Here is a 16,090-nt window from a genome sequence, read left to right on the forward strand (position 1 = left end):
TTTCAACTTTTCTGTGTGTTTGAAAATTTTCACTGAAAACAAAGAACAGAAAAAATCTTTTCCCATTAGGATATCAAAAATATTAACATATTATATTACCTATTTAATATTATCTTTTAGGGTTTAAATTTTACATTTCACTTTTAAATGAACTGCTACTTATTACGGTATACAGTAGAAGAAGAAGATCTAAATGTATTATTTGTTCAAGTAGCTAATCAACTGAAAGACATTTCTCATTTTTATCATTTTCTTTAGATAGTTCATGGTAGGCATATGTAGACCATGGAGTCTGACAAGTGATACAAGTCATGTTAAAACCCTAAAAGGAGATAAGCAATACTGGGGATGACTGAAGTTCTTTGGAAGATAAAAGGGACAGGATCCAGCACAAAATTATACAGATTAGCCATAAGCTGGAAGGACTTCCCTAGCACTGAGTCAAGAGGGAAGAAAACAAGGATGAGGATACAGAAGTTAACAGAGCATGAAGCAGGAAATGGATGAAAGTTCTTGCCGATGGCAGTTTCCTTTGAAATAGGATGGAAGACTGTTAAAAATGACAAAATAATAGGAAAGGAAAGAGTAATGAGGATCTAAAATCGTATTTATAAGGAATGAAATAGTGAGCTGACTAGGGAGTAGGAGATAGATTGTTGAACAAGGGAGAGGCTCTAACCAATAACAGAGACAAGAAAGTTGTAGAGGCAATAATCAACAAAGTTATGATTTCTTTCTAGCAATGCCCAGAAGCCATGATGTAGAAATAGAGAAGGCAATTAGTTTGGTTGATTTGAGTTTGAGGTTTTGCTGGGTAGATGTGATACATAGACAAGGAAGCAAAGAGAATGATTCATTGTCAAGATGGGTGGTTAAATAATGGATGATAGAGTCTAAGCGAGATTTGAAAGGAAGAAGAAACAGAAAGGGATTGACAGACTGGGAGAAAATAAAAAGGTCAAGGAACCGGACACGTAAACAGGATTGAAGAGATGGTATGTGAATTAAAGAGAGTTATGCGAGCCAGAAGGATAAGAAAAAGGTTGTAGTCACAGAGTACCATACTATAATTGAAGATTTGAGAGGAAATATATTTCAAGAGCTAATATATGTTTCTTTCTCACTGATTCAAGGTTAGGAAATGGGATATGTATAACTCCAGAAAAGTTTGTCTCAAGATATAGTAAAATCACACTTAATAAACCAATAAATCTTTTCCAATCACATATACAAGTGCTGTGGACAAAAGTACAGACTTTTGTGTAAGGACAGACATGGATTTAAGTCCCAGCATGGCCACTTTGATCTTAAGAAAATCACTTATGCCCACTGAAGCTCAATCTCATTTTCTGTAAATTGGGTATAATACTGTACTATCTCATAGAGTGCTGTAAGGTTTAAATGTGATAATTTACAAAAATACTTAGCACAAGGACTGGCACAAATAAGTCCTCAAAATTAGTAGCTATTAGGACTTGTTTCTGGGTAAGATGAAGTAAGCACACTTCACTCTGTCACTCCCATTGAATAAAGTTATAAAACCCGGAGAGAATGTGTGGTACATTTAAATGCTATGAAGAGTAAATGGTAGCAGGTGGAAGGGGTAAGAAACCAAGAATTTGAAATAACAAAGAACTCATGCCCAGAAGAGACACGGCATAATCAAATTGCTGAAAATAAAGAGAAAAAAAATTTTAAAAAGCCTCTTACATTTATGGTCAATTGATTTTTCACAAAGACATTAAGACAATTCAATGGAAAAGAATAGTCTTTTCAACTACAGGCACCAGGACAATTGGCTATCCATATGCTAAGAGATGAATGTAACTCAAACAGCGAGGTTTGTAGCATTTCAATTTCCATCATCCCATCTCCCCTTCTCTAGTTTTGCAGTAGCCTTGAAAACCAACAACCTCGCAACAACAGAAGCTGCAAAAACCAGCGGCCTATCTGAAACTAGAGTGGCAGACCAGTTCTGGAGCATCACAAAAGCACCATCCTTGGAGAATTTTCACTATTTTACCTGGATGGAACTATTTGACCTGCCTGGCACTTCAATGAAAAGCCACATTCTGAGATGTAATTGGTATGATAATTACAGTAGAAACTATGGGAGGTAGAGAACAGCTAAACAAAGTTTTTTAATATAATTGAAATTGTTGGTTTTAATACAAATTAATTTATTTAAGCCAAGAGGTTAATTGTAATTCCCCAGAGCAACCACTAACACACACACACACACACACATACACACACTAATAGTAAAAGCGGCAAGAAGTTAATTAAAATGGCACATTGGAAAAATCTATTTAACATGAAAGAAGGAATAAATGGAGGAACACAGGAACAAAAAAGATACAAGAGAAACAAAACAAAAAGTAAAACAGCGGATGTAAATCCTTATTAACAGACTAATTAAATACATTAAAATAAATGAACTAAACTCTCCACTCAAAAGGCAGAGATTGAAATAATTGATTAAAAAGAGAAAATATAATCCAAACTATTTGCTGTCACGAGACATACTTTAGATTCAACAACACAAATAGATTGAAAGCAAAAAGATGGAAAAAGACGTTCCATACAAATAAGAACCAAAGTAGAGCTGAGTTTTAGAAATTTGAGTCTTCTTTCTGTTCAACTTGATCAGTCTAGCTAAGGGATTATAAATTAGTTAATCTTTTCAAAGAACTAACTTTTGGTTTTGTTGACGTCTTCTATTTTTTCCTCTATTTCATTTATTTTTGCTCCATTTTTTATTATTTATTTTCATCAGCTTGATTTGATTTAGTTTGCTCTTCTTTTCATAAGTTCTTCAGGTGGAGATTTCAGTTATTAATTTGAAATCTTTCTTCTTTATTAATATGGGCACATATAGCTATGGGCATTACAGCTAAATATCCCCCTAAACACTGTTTTTATTGTACTCCATAAGTTTTGGCATGTTGTGTTTTAATTTATCTCAAAATACATTCTAATGTTCCTTTTGATTCATTGATTGTTTGGTAGAGTGTTAATTTCCACATATTTGTAATTTTCCTAAATATGCTTCTGTTATTTATTTTGAATTTCATTCCACTGTGAATAGAAGTGGAAAGAGTGGACATCCTCGTGTTATTTTTGATCTTTGGAGAAGAATTTCAACTTTTCACCATTAATTATGAGGTTAAGTATTAACACACAAATGTGGCCAATTGATTTCTGACAAAAATGCAAAGGCAAGTAAATGGAGAAAGGATACTCTTTTAACAGTTGGTTCTAAAACAACAGGACATTTGAAGCCAAAAAAAAAAAAAATTAGTGAACTTTAAACTAAACTTCATACCTTATATAATTATCAAGTCAAAATGGATCATAGATCTAAATGTAAAAAGTACAACTATATAACTATCAGAAGAAAACACAGGAAAATATCTTTTTCATGAACAGGTAGAGTTCTTAGATACACATAAATGCACATACATAAAAAGCAACCCATGAAAGGATCAACTGATGAACAAGATTTTAGAAGACTTGAAAACATTTTCTCTGAGGTAAAAGACTTATACACTGAAAACTACAAAATGTTGCTGAAAGAAATGAAACAAGACACAAATAGACATCCCATGTTCATGAATTAGAAGACAATACTGTTAAGACGTCAATACTAACCAAAGTGATGTACAGATTCAATGTAAGTCCTACCGAAATGTCAATAATATTTTTTACAGGAATAGAAAAATCCATTCTAAAATTCATGTGGAATCTCAACCGATCCCTAAATATCCAAAACAATTTTGAAAAAGAACAAAGTTGGAGTTCTCACACTTCCTGATTTCAAAACTTACTACAAGGTTACAGTAATTAAAACAGTGTGGTACTGGCATAAAGACAGGTATATATAGTCAAATGATTTTTGAATAGGGTGCCAGGATCATTCAGTGTGGAAAGAACAGTCTTTTTTCAACAAGTGGCACTGGGAAAACTGAATATCAACATGAAAAAAATGAAGTTGAATTCTTACCTTAATACCATACACGAAAATTAACTCAAAATGGTTCAAAGACCTAAACATAACAGCTAAAGCTATAACACTCTCAGAAGATAAATAAGGAAAAGCCTTCATTTCATAACAATGGATTTGGCAATGATTTCTTGGTATGACACCAAAAGCATAGACGACAAAAGAAAAAAATCGACAAATTGGACTTCATTGAAATTAAAAACTTTGTGCATCAAAGGACAGAGTGAAAAGGCAACTCTCAGAATAGGAGAAAATATTTGCAAATCAGGTATCTTATAATTATCAATGTATATATTGATATACTGAATATATATAGAACTTCCACAACTCAACAACAAACAAGCAACTTATTTTAAAAATGGACAAGAGATTTGAACAGATACATCTCCAAAGAAGATATACAAATGGCCAAAAAGCATATGAAAAGATGCTCAACATCACTAATCATCAGGGAAATTGAAACGAAAACCACAATAAGATACCATTTCACACCCACTAAGACGGCTATTATTTTTTAAGAAAAGAAAATAATAAGTGTTGTCAAGGGTATGGAGAAACTGGAACTCTTATCTTGTGCATTGCTGGTGGGAATGTAAAATGGTACAGTCTCTATGGAAAATGATATGGCAGTTTCTCAAAAAATTACATGTAGAATTACCATGTGATCCAGCAATTCCACTTCTGAGTATATACCCACAATAATTGAAAGCAGGTATTCAAACAGATATTTATACACCCATGTTCGTAGCAGCATTATTCACAAAAGCTAAAACATGGAAACAACTTAAGCATCCATCAACAGATAAACAAAATGTGCTATATACATACAATGGGATATTATTCCACCTTAAAAAGAAAATTCTGACACATGCTACAACTTAGATGAATCTTGAAGATATTATGCTAACTAAAGCCAGTCACAAAAGGACAAATATTGTACGATTCCACTTATATGAAGTACCTAGAGTAGTCAAATTCATAGAGACAGAAAGTAGGATGGTGCTTGCCAGAGGCTGGTGGGTTGGAGAAAACGGGGAGTTAGTATCTAATAAGTACAGAGTTTCGGTTTGGGAAGATGAAAAATTTCTGGAGATGGATGGTTGTGATAGTTGCAGAACAATGTGAAAGTACTTAATGCCATAGAACTACACACTTAAAAATGGTTTAAATGGTGAATTTTATGATATGGATACTTTACCACAATAAAAAAATCTGCTCTGCAAAAGACACTGTTAAGAGAATGAAAAGACAAGCTACAGACTGGGAGAAAATGTGTGAAAATCACATATCCAACAGAAGATTGTGTTTAGAATATACAAAGAACTCTCAAAAGTCATCAGGAAGAAAATAAACAACCCAATTATAAAACAGCAAAAGACTTGAACAGACACTTTAGCAAACAGGATATAAGGATGGCAAATAAGCACATGAAAGATGTTCAACATCATTAGCCATTAAAGAAATGCAAATTAAAACTACAATGAGGTACCACTTCACAGCTATTGGAATAACCAAAATAAATACTGACAATACCAAGTGCTGACAAAGATGTAGAGCAACCAGAACTCTCATACATTGCTGGTGAAAATGCAAAATGGTACAGCCACTCTGGAAAATGGTTTGGCAGTTTCATATAAAGTTAAATGTACACTTACCATATGACCCAGTAATCCCACTTCTAGATATTTACCTTAGAGAAATAAAAACTTATGTTCACAAAAAAACCTGTACAAGAATGTTCATATCAATATTATGCATAGCCATCATAACCTGGAAACAACCCAAATGCACTTCAATGGGTGAATGGATAAACAAACTTTGGAATGTCCATATGATGAAACGCTACTCAGCAAAATGAATGAACTATTGATACACCCAACAACTCAAATGAGTCTCAAAGGCATTATGCTGAGTGAAAGAAGCCAATCTCACAAGGTTACATGTTGTATGATTCTATTTACATGACATTTTCTAAAAGATAAAACTACAGTGATGGAAAACTGTCAGTGATTGTCAGGAATTATGGTGGGTTGGGAATGACTATAAAGGCACAGCATGAGGGAGTTTTTTAAGGTGATGAAGCTGTTCTCTTTCTTGATTGTGGTGGTGGTTACATGAATCTACATGATTTACAATTCACAGAATTGTACACCAAAAAAGGAGCCCCATGCAATTTTATTGGAAGTTCATTTCAAAAGTAAGAAAATATTAGCTATCATATCATCATCAATCATTATACTTTACTGATTAATAAAAATATTCAGAATTATTTGTGAAATGGGATCTAAAAATCATTAAGGTCAATTTATGTCTGGCATAACAACTTAAAAGTATAGAGAAAGAACAACAGCACTAAATGTAAAAGCTTTAAAACTTCTACTAACTCCTCTCTTTAATATTCTGTATCAGGATAATATGCTCCTTCTGGATCATTTCCTATAAACATTGTCATATACTGAATANTTTTTAAGGGGATGAAGCTGTTCTCTTTCTTGATTGTGGTGGTGGTTACATGAATCTACATGATTTACAATTCACAGAATTGTACACCAAAAAAGGAGCCCCATGCAATTTTATTGGAAGTTCATTTCAAAAGTAAGAAAATATTAGCTATCATATCATCATCAATCATTATACTTTACTGATTAATAAAATATTCAGAATTATTTGTGAAATGGGATCTAAAATCATTAAGGTCAATTTATGTCTGGCATAACAACTTAAAAGTATAGAGAAAGAACAACAGCACTAAATGTAAAAGCTTTAAAACTTCTACTAACTCCTCTCTTTAATATTCTGTATCAGGATAATATGCTCCTTCTGGATCATTTCCTATAAACATTGTCATATACTGAATATGGAATTAAATAAGTGCTCAACTGGGACCCTAGGTTACATTCCTAAATCTAACACTATAAGAAAACTCTCGACTTGCCTTTTGTGCCTAATTTTATCTTCCTCTTCATTGAGGTCATGTACTTGTCTGCACTTGTCTTTTTGTGGTATGCTGTGAAGGTTTAAAGCAAGGAGTTTCAAAGATAGGAAACAGAACAGATTCATACACCACCCGCCCTCCACCCCAAATACCAGGTACTGCTCTAAGTGATTTACATGTATTATCTCACTTATCCTCTTAATAACCCTATAACATAGCTACTATTAATATTCTCATTTTACAGATGAAGATACTGAAGCATAGAGAGGTAACTTGCCTAGCATCTCATAGCTAGTAAGTGGGGGAGCCAGGATTTTCCCAGGCAGTCTGCCTCCAGAGTCCATGTTCTTAATCTTTATGTTAAATGTCTCTCCACAAAAGGCTATTCATTTGTTCATTCATTCCTTCCTTCACCACTGCTCTGCCATGTCTATAGTCTTTCTATTTCTAACAAATCATTCATCTATTCTCACGGCCTTAACATGTCATCTAAGGAGAGTTGATTCCCAGTTCTATATATCTAGTTCTGACCTCTCTCCTGAGCTTCACTGCTGCATTTCCAACTGTCTCCTCAACATCTGCATTTGATGATCCTGCCATTCTCACAAAGTCAACATGTTTAAAATCAAACGAATCATCCTTCCTCAAAATTTCCCCCTAAAGGTTTTCTTAAATTTGCCAATTGGTAAGTCACACAGCCTTGAAACCTCTGGATTATCTTTGACACATACCTCTCCATTGACCTCCCTCCTTCATTTTCAGTCAACAAGTTTTATTAGTCCTTCCCTTATAAACCTACCTCTCTCCAATTTCACTGCTATCACTCTAGACCAAGTCTTCATGCCTAAATGACTATAATATCTCCTATCCATTCTCCCTGCTTCCAGTTCTTCCTCTCTCTAATCCTATTTATTGACCACCAGATTAATAATTTTCAAATATGGCTTTTATCATGTTACTTCTGGTTCAAAAACCTTCAATCATATTGAAACTAACTGATAACTAACTCTGTGTAGGTCTATACTAGTCACCAAATACAGTTCAAAATTTTTAGCTACCTTTCTAACCTTGTCTCACATCTCCTCCATAGTAAGCATACTACACAGCGCTCACACCATCTGTTGCAATTGACATGTCAGTACCTCTCTTTTCTAAAGAATAGGTAGTACTAAAAGAACATTTAAATCTTACCTCCTCTGAGAGGCCTTCTTCAATCACACCAATACACAGTGGCCTTTGCCTCCTCTGAACTCCAACAACACTTAGCAAATGTATCTAGTATTGTCACTAAATGTTACATGTTTATCTCTCCAACCAGACTATACTTGGCACAAGGTGAGGAACCATTTCTTAAACTTCAATGCACCTTCCACAGCGTCTAGCAAAACTTATCTGTCAAACTAAATCCTTCTTGTTAAGACACATACTATTTATCTATATATTTTGTGCTAATTTGTAGTCCAGCCTAAAGACCCTTCACAATCTAGCTTCGCCTCCTCTTCCTTCCAGTGTCAACTCCTGTCATTCCCTGCCACTCCTTCTACTCCTGCCACATTAAACTTCTCATTGTTCCTTAGACACACCAGGTTCTTTCATAATCCTGTTGCTATTTACTATCTTTTATGTCCATTCCCCTTTATTTACCTGACAAATGCCCGTTGATCCATCAGGAGTTAGTATCAATGTCAACTTCTGACTCCCCCAACTAGACTTAGATGCTCTGTGTTCTGCGCTACCTCAGCATTTTATTCAAATCTCTGTAATAGTTTCCATGTTGTCATGCAACTAACTGTGCACATATTTGTCCCTCTTATGGTATTATACATTCCTCAAAAGTAGTGACAGTTTGTCTTTCCCCTATTCCCTTCACTAACTCTTCATATTTAATGCCCTGCCGTTTAATCTTTCTCTCAGTGAAAGAATATATCAAAGTCAGTGGGGATCACATACCTTGGTAATAAAGAGCCTTAAGGAAGGAGTGACGATCAGCTCCCTGAAATAAAGACTTTTCTATTTCCATTTCTCGCCGGGTCAGCTGTTTGCTCTTTGCAAATCTCTGTGGCAGGCAAAGAATGCGCTGACGCTCTGAGATCCTTTCTTCAATATCTTGAAGACGGTTCTGTATTGCTTCAGGAGTTGCCCTCAGTCTTGTCTTCTGAAACCAGAGGAATGAGATGGCATACATCATAGAGGACACAACCTGAACCTGATGATCTGGTGTCTCAAGTAAAAAGATGACCTGGGCCCAGAAATGAATGTTTACAGGAAGTGTTAGCTAAGAAGTCAAGGAACAGCTTCTCTTTTACCAATGTCTGCATTCTAAAAATCAAAGAAGATTCAGACACCAAGTTCAGTTTTGTGAGAACTAAAAATGAAAAGGCTCTCAATGCTAAAATGAAGAGATTTTGCTGTTTCCTCAAGGAGAAAAACAATCAAACTTAACAACAAAAAAATTACCCCACTCACCTTTTCACCTGAAACATGGCTCTTCCAGATCAAGATTTCTGTTTCATTAAGCCCTAATTCCCTGAGAGAGGCAGTTTCCTGGTCCTTCTCATGCAGTGTCTGGAATTGGGACAAAGTCATAGTCCCAGCTGCTTCCTTCCCAAAGGGCTTGTACATAGTACCAGGAGCAAAGCTCTCTTTCTTAGACATACATCTGCAAAATATGCAGGAGGAGAGTAAGAACATCTTGAGGTTACTACCATTCACAAAAATGGAGGTTCTACACTGTAAGAGGTACAATGAAACTCACTAGCAAATTTTCTTTTACATCTTATTTCTAAGCGGAAGCACCACTGCAACAAAATGTAACTCCATCAATAGTCCCCTCATCCAGGAATAATAAACTAAATCAACAAATATTTATTGAGTACTTACTATGCATCAGACACTCTGCTAGATACTGAGGATTTAATAGCTTTAAAAAAAGATAAAAATGGCTCCTGCTTTTGTGGAAAAACAGTGGAACAGAGGCAAGTAAACAGGCAATGATAATATTGGGTTACAAGTGCTATGTTAAGGGAAATACGGGATGCTGTAGGACATAAAATAGGTACTTGGCCCAGACTTAGTGAGATATGGGAGGCTTCCCAGAGGAAAAGACACAGAATCAAAACTCTGCCTAATACATTGAAGTCTGACAAAGAAAGGGAGGTGGGAGAGGAACATTCCATCTAGGCTTTAAGAGAGATCTGTCACCTGGAGGTGAGACTCTATGATACTATCCGTTTGCAAAATCAATACCTACTCCTCAATGGAGACAGAAGTATCAAGTTGATGCTGAAGGAGGCTTTTCAGCTGCCTCTCCCCTTCTGTTTCCAGCTCCTCCAGGACATGCTCATCACTCTTCACACAGCTGTTTACCCTGGAGTAGATACAAGAATATATACAGAACACAGTAGAGAATGTGAGTCTCAAAATATATTCCTTATCTATATTATCTACCATTAGAGACCCCATTTATTCAAAGACACTTCCCCAACAATTCATTGCCCTTTACCATTTAGTCCATGAACACTTACTAAATACCTGTCTACACAGAATGCGCTATGCTACGTACTGAGGGAAGTCAAAGGTGTTTAAGACATAGTCTCTATCCTCGAGAAGGTCACAATCTATTTAGGGAGAAAAAACATGTATGTACGTGTTGTGTGCATGTGCCTTGGCGGCGGTGGGAGGAGAGAATAATAACACATAGAAGCATAGGCCAAATTAGTAGAAATTCACAGAAGAGAAAATTGGGAGAAAAAGGTGGTACAGGAAGACTTCAGAATGGTACTCTTACACTGACATTGACAAGTGTGTGATGAAGAAAAAGAAAACAGGAAAAGAGAGTACAATGGGACAGTAATATATACTGAAGGATAATGAGAAGTAGTAATTTATCAAGCAGCTAAGTGACACAGTGCAAGTGATGGTTTAGACAGATGAATGTGGTTATAATATGCCATAGAGATTCAAAGGGAAGAAACAAGAAGAACTAGTTATGAAACTAGTGAAGTATAAGGTGATGAAGGTCTAGACTGAAATGGTAATAGTGAAAATGGAAAGAAAGGGTTAGATGAGAGAGGACTTTTGGAAGCAGAGGCAAGGAAGTCAAAGATAATCCCAAAATTTCAGTCTGTGTAACTGAGAGAACAATGGTACCAATGAAGGAAAGCCAAAGCTCCAGATGGAATAAATGATTTGGGAAAGGGAAAGTCAGTATTGTTTAGCCATGTTGAGTCTAGTACCTTTTACAATAGAAACGCCAGCATGAAGTATCAGGAGTACTTCAAATACATGATTCTGAAGAGACAGCATGAGTGACTGGCTAAAGGGAAAATGAGAGATGAGAGTCCGAGGCTGAATGTATAAATCTTGAGTCATCTGTGATAACAAGATCTGGAGCTCTGAGGAGATCTCCAAGGAGAGAATACAGAAAGAAATATGAAGATGGTCATAACATTTTTATAGCTTGGGCACCACTGTGTAGAAATCTAGGCCACGGCTAGCATGAGCTAACTAAGTAATTAAAAACTCTTATTAGAGTGTAAAGAAATAACAGGGCCAGTCAAGCATGAAACAACAGATTATTTTAAAAAATACAAAAAATGAATTAACTCCAGGAAAAAAAACAAATATCAAATACTTTCCTTATAAAATAGCTCTTTCCTAGTGAGGTTATGATAAAGTCTAGAAAACTAACACCCATAATTAAAAACAATATTCCCAGGCTCTAGAAAGACTTGGCCCTATTTTGGAAAATTCTAAATTATCTTTAGGCCCAAGGTGTTAAAACATTCATTGTAAGTATCTCAATTTTTTATTACTTAGAATCCCAAAACTTCTTACTAAGTTTAAAGTTTCTAGACATCAACACACATGAATCTCAAAAAGAAATGTTGAGTAAAAAAATAAAGCAAGTCACAGAAAAATTCATATGATATGTGTCCATTTGTGTAAAGTTGAAAAATAGATAAAACTAGGAACATTTTGTTTAGGGATAAATTCATATGTACTAGAAACTATTTGCTTTTTTAAAAGCAAGGGAATTAGTAATGCAAAATTCCGGATAGTGGTCACCTCAGGGGGGAACGGAGGGAAAAGACACATTAGACTTCTAAGGGACTGGCAATGTCCTATTTCTTAAGCTTGCAGTGGATGCGAACCTTTATTATTCTTTAAGCTGTATATATACATTATACATTGTTTTGCATGGATGAGATACTGTAAAAAAAAAAAAACGTTAAAGGTTAGTTTCAGGCAGGGAAAGTCAGAAACGGTTTTTTAAAAGATGCAAGGAACTGACAGTGCAGGAAAACATATCAGTAAGAATTTTAAACGCACTGCACTATTCCAGAGTGATGATTCTACTTGCAGCGTGAATCTAAAAATTAATTTAAGCCTGTCAATAGTTGGGAGGCTGTGGCCATTTAAGCTCAAGCGGCCATTTACCTCAGGACCAGTAAGGGGAACTGAGCCCAGCAATGCCTTCCACCTCCCCTCCCCCCATCCCAAAAATCCAACCGCTTTGGTGCTGTCCTCTACATTTAGAAACAAAGTACCGCTCCCTTACTTTAAGATTGGAAAGCGCTATATGGTTTCGGGGCCGAGCAAATAGTCTCCAACACACAGACGTTGCAAATAAATACGCTGGCCCCGAGCCTTTCTCAGGTGGAGGTGGAGGTAGGGGAGGACGAAGAGGGGTTGGCCCGAGGTACCTTCATCTCCGTCGCGGGAATTGGTCAGCCTCAAACCCTTTTACCTAGCTGGGTCCGTGTGAAACGACGTGGCCGCAGCACCCGGCCAGCTCCCGGGGCCCGTGCCGGGAGAGCATTCCCACAGCAGCCGGGCCCGGTGGCAGCCCTTCCTGACCTTCGCTCTGCAGGCCTGTTCAGCCCGTCTCCCCTCCTCCCGTCTCCTTTGTCGTCTTCCCGCTCCCACGAAATCGCATCCCGAGAACGTGCAATACCCAAACCAGAAAGCAATTGAAGCCATTTTCAAAAGAAAAGGTAGAACAGAGCTCCCCTTGCCGCCTGCTCTTTAGACAAGTCCTTACCTCTTCATGTTTCCACAGGCCCCTACCTCCAACTTGCGTAAATAGGCCGCGGACCTCAAGTCCCAGAACTCCGCGCGGCGGACTCTAAGAAGATTGTGATGGAGCATGGGGCTCTGGGAATTGTAGTAGCACTGAGCTATGGCAAAAGAAAGAGAAAGTAGGTCTCGAGTGACAGGTATGCTGAACATTGTCCAAATATTTATTTTGAATTTCTCATCTAGGTTCAAAAGAAGACCCAAAATATACAGCTCAAAAAACCGAGTCACCTTTGACTTTTTGATTCTCTCATTCATTACCACTAATTCCTGGCTCTTCTGTAATTTCCTTTGAACTTCTTATCAACACTGCTTTTCTTTCAAGGATTTATCCAGCCTACCTACCGTTTCCAGTCGAGCCTCTGCTTCATCCTTCATGATGTAGCCAGAGTCATCAGACACGAGTCTGACTATATCACCTGTACTAATTGTTCTCCTCTATCTGTAACAGACTTGAGAGTTTTCTCCACTTAGAATCAGAAGTCTGTGTGTATTCAGGTTCACAAATGTTTTATTGATAATTATGGTGAATCAAGAAAGAGGTATAGTATAGTGGTTAAAAGCATGGGCTCTTAGTTCCGAGAAATGGAAATGCAAATGTCTTTAAGTGTATGAAAAGATGTCCAATCTCACAAATTTTAAAGTGCACTGACTACCAGTACTCCTTAAAATAGCAAGGTCATCAAAACATGAGAATCTGTCACAGACAAAAGGAACCAAAGGAGTCATGATGACTAAAGTAATGCAGTATCTTGGATGGGATCCTGGAACAGAAAAAAAGACATGAGGTAAAAACTAAGGAAATGTGAATGAACTATGCTCTTTAGTTAATAACAAGGTTCGTTAGCTGTAACAAATGTATCAGAGTTATGCAAGGGAAACTGAGTTGCAGGTATGTGGAACTTTGTACTATGCAACCTTTCTGTAACTAAAACTGTTCTAAAACTTAAAGTTTGTTTTTAAAAGTACACTAAAGTACCATTTTTCACCTAACAGACTGGGAAAGATCCAAAAGTTTGATAACACACTTGTTTTATTGAGATTGTGGGGAAACAGGTGCTCTCAATACACTAGTGGTAGGAATATAAATTGGTACAACATCTATTGGGGGCAAATGAGGATACTACTAAAATCATAAATGTACATTCCCTTTAAAGCAGCAATTCAGTTATGAATAGAGTCCTCAATACTATATATCCTCTAACCTACTATCATTCCTTGCAACATTGTTTATAAAAACAGAAATGAAAATATCCAAGAACATACTATGAAAATATATCATTCAGTGAAAATCTATGTAGCAGTTACAAAGATGACGAAGTTCTCTACGAACTGCTACTGAACAATCTCCAAAATATAGTTAGTGCAATAGCAAGATGCAGAACCATGTGTATACTATGCTTCTATTTGCATAAAAAGGGGAGCTCTAGTCACTTAAAAACTTACATATATGTGTTTGCTTGTATATGCACTAAATATCTTTGGGAGAACTTACAGACAAATGATGAGTGAATGCCTCCAGGTAGGGGAACTGGATGGCTGAGGGACAAGGGCAGAAATAATTCTTCACTGTATCTTTTTGTGCCCTTTGAATTTTGAACCCATGACTACATTACCTAGTCAACACCTTTTTAATTAAAGAGAAACCCTCTTACATCTCAAGGAGTCAAAGAAGAAAAGATAGTAGGTAATGGTGGGGGGCGGGGCATACTACTTGGATTTGAATCTCACTTCTCAGTTGACAGTATAGCACAACAGGGTTTTAGAGGCAATCTGGACTTGAATTTTTGCTCTGGTAAGTTACTAGACTGTGGGTTTCAGTAAGTTTCTTTAACTGGTCTAGGCTAGTTTTCTGATCTGTAAAATGGGGATACCTCCTAAGAATAGGGTGACTGTCAAGCATATACAAAGGTATGGTTTTAAAGTTATTCCATGATTGAGTGGTAATCTATGAGTAAACAGTCAAATGTTAATCAGTAGATTTAGACTTATTCAAACTGCTTTGTATTGCCATGCTCAAGTTAGAGCAAAGGACCAAAAAGCAGCTACTGAAAAACATTGTAGAATTTCCTGTCCTGAGAACTTCTATCAGATCGAAAATGTCATGGTGAGCTACCTAAGACCGATCATATGCAAATAACTGTGCTCTTGAAGCATAAAGGTGAATGACTGCAGGCATAACATGTACCACTTTGTAGCTTTGGCACAGAACATGAACTGAATATAAGTATAAACAAAATGGGGGTCACATCATCGCCTGCACCAGGTAAATCCTATACGGTGGTAGAGCTGAATTTTGTGGCTCAACCAATCTGTCCAAATTGATACATTGACAAGGAATTGACAAGGAAATGGAAAAATACACCAAGGTTGCTAGTGTGCTTATCCTCTGGGATGGTGGCAAAGGGTGGAACAAATATTACACCAACCATCACACCAAACTTGTGTACAACTTCTAATAAACATATAGCCTATTGATATTGAAATGATACACACTACATTGCAAATCCACTAGGTGGGATGAGTGGAAAATGAATAGCTAAGATACATATTCACATAGCTGAGGAATTACAACTGGAAAGCAAGGTCATAAGAAGTACTCTACATACTTGTGTATAACTGTAACCAATGCAAGTGATAGGTACAAAAAGACATTCAGAAAATTATACTAAAAAGAAAACCAGGCCATTTCTAATTCTGCCAAACGTGTTAACTGTGTAATAATAGCTATTCTGTTTCCCCCAACATCCTTCTCCCCAGCTTAAAAGGACATCAGACAGTGTATACAAAGCCTTGGAGATCTCTAGATGTTATACATGGGCACAGAGATCTTACCTAATTTCACAATTTTACCCCTAGAAGAATTTATGACAAACCAAAAAATATGCCTCATTTGTCTTTCTGACAATTCAACAAGGTTAGTTTAATTAATCCAGAAGCTCATTCTTAACAGAGACACATTTTTTGGGTTTGTCCTTTTTAGGTGCTTTGTTTGTGGCACGCTTCTGAAGATTACATTATGAAGCAGTTATGATTCCAAGATATGGAAGAAGATGTTAAAACCAAAAATCTTC

General features: G+C 36.5%; 1 protein-coding gene across 3 annotated transcripts in view; it reads right to left on the reverse strand.

Moving 5' to 3' along the window:
- RBM41 (RNA binding motif protein 41) overlaps positions 1-13,061 on the reverse strand; it is a 54,195-nt gene extending 41,134 nt beyond the window's left edge. For 2 of the 3 annotated variants that reach the window (XM_017855816.1, XM_017855815.1), the window contains exons 1-4: positions 12,982-13,061; positions 10,189-10,305; positions 9,405-9,597; positions 8,889-9,093 (exon numbers count right to left, since the gene is read on the reverse strand). In XM_017855816.1, the coding sequence (XP_017711305.1) occupies positions 8,889-9,093; positions 9,405-9,597; positions 10,189-10,305; positions 12,982-12,989 (523 nt within the window). In that variant the 5' untranslated portion in view covers positions 12,990-13,061. Of the gene's footprint in view, positions 1-6,938; positions 7,011-8,888; positions 9,094-9,404; positions 9,598-10,188; positions 10,306-12,981 lie in introns of all 3 variants that reach the window. The other variant, XM_017855814.1, reaches the window with a different exon arrangement.
- Positions 13,062-16,090: the final 3,029 nt, after the last annotated feature.

This window comes from Rhinopithecus bieti, unplaced genomic scaffold (genome assembly GCF_001698545.2).
Source record: "Rhinopithecus bieti isolate Rb0 unplaced genomic scaffold, ASM169854v2 scaffold_42615, whole genome shotgun sequence".
Taxonomy (NCBI): domain Eukaryota; kingdom Metazoa; phylum Chordata; class Mammalia; order Primates; family Cercopithecidae; genus Rhinopithecus; species Rhinopithecus bieti.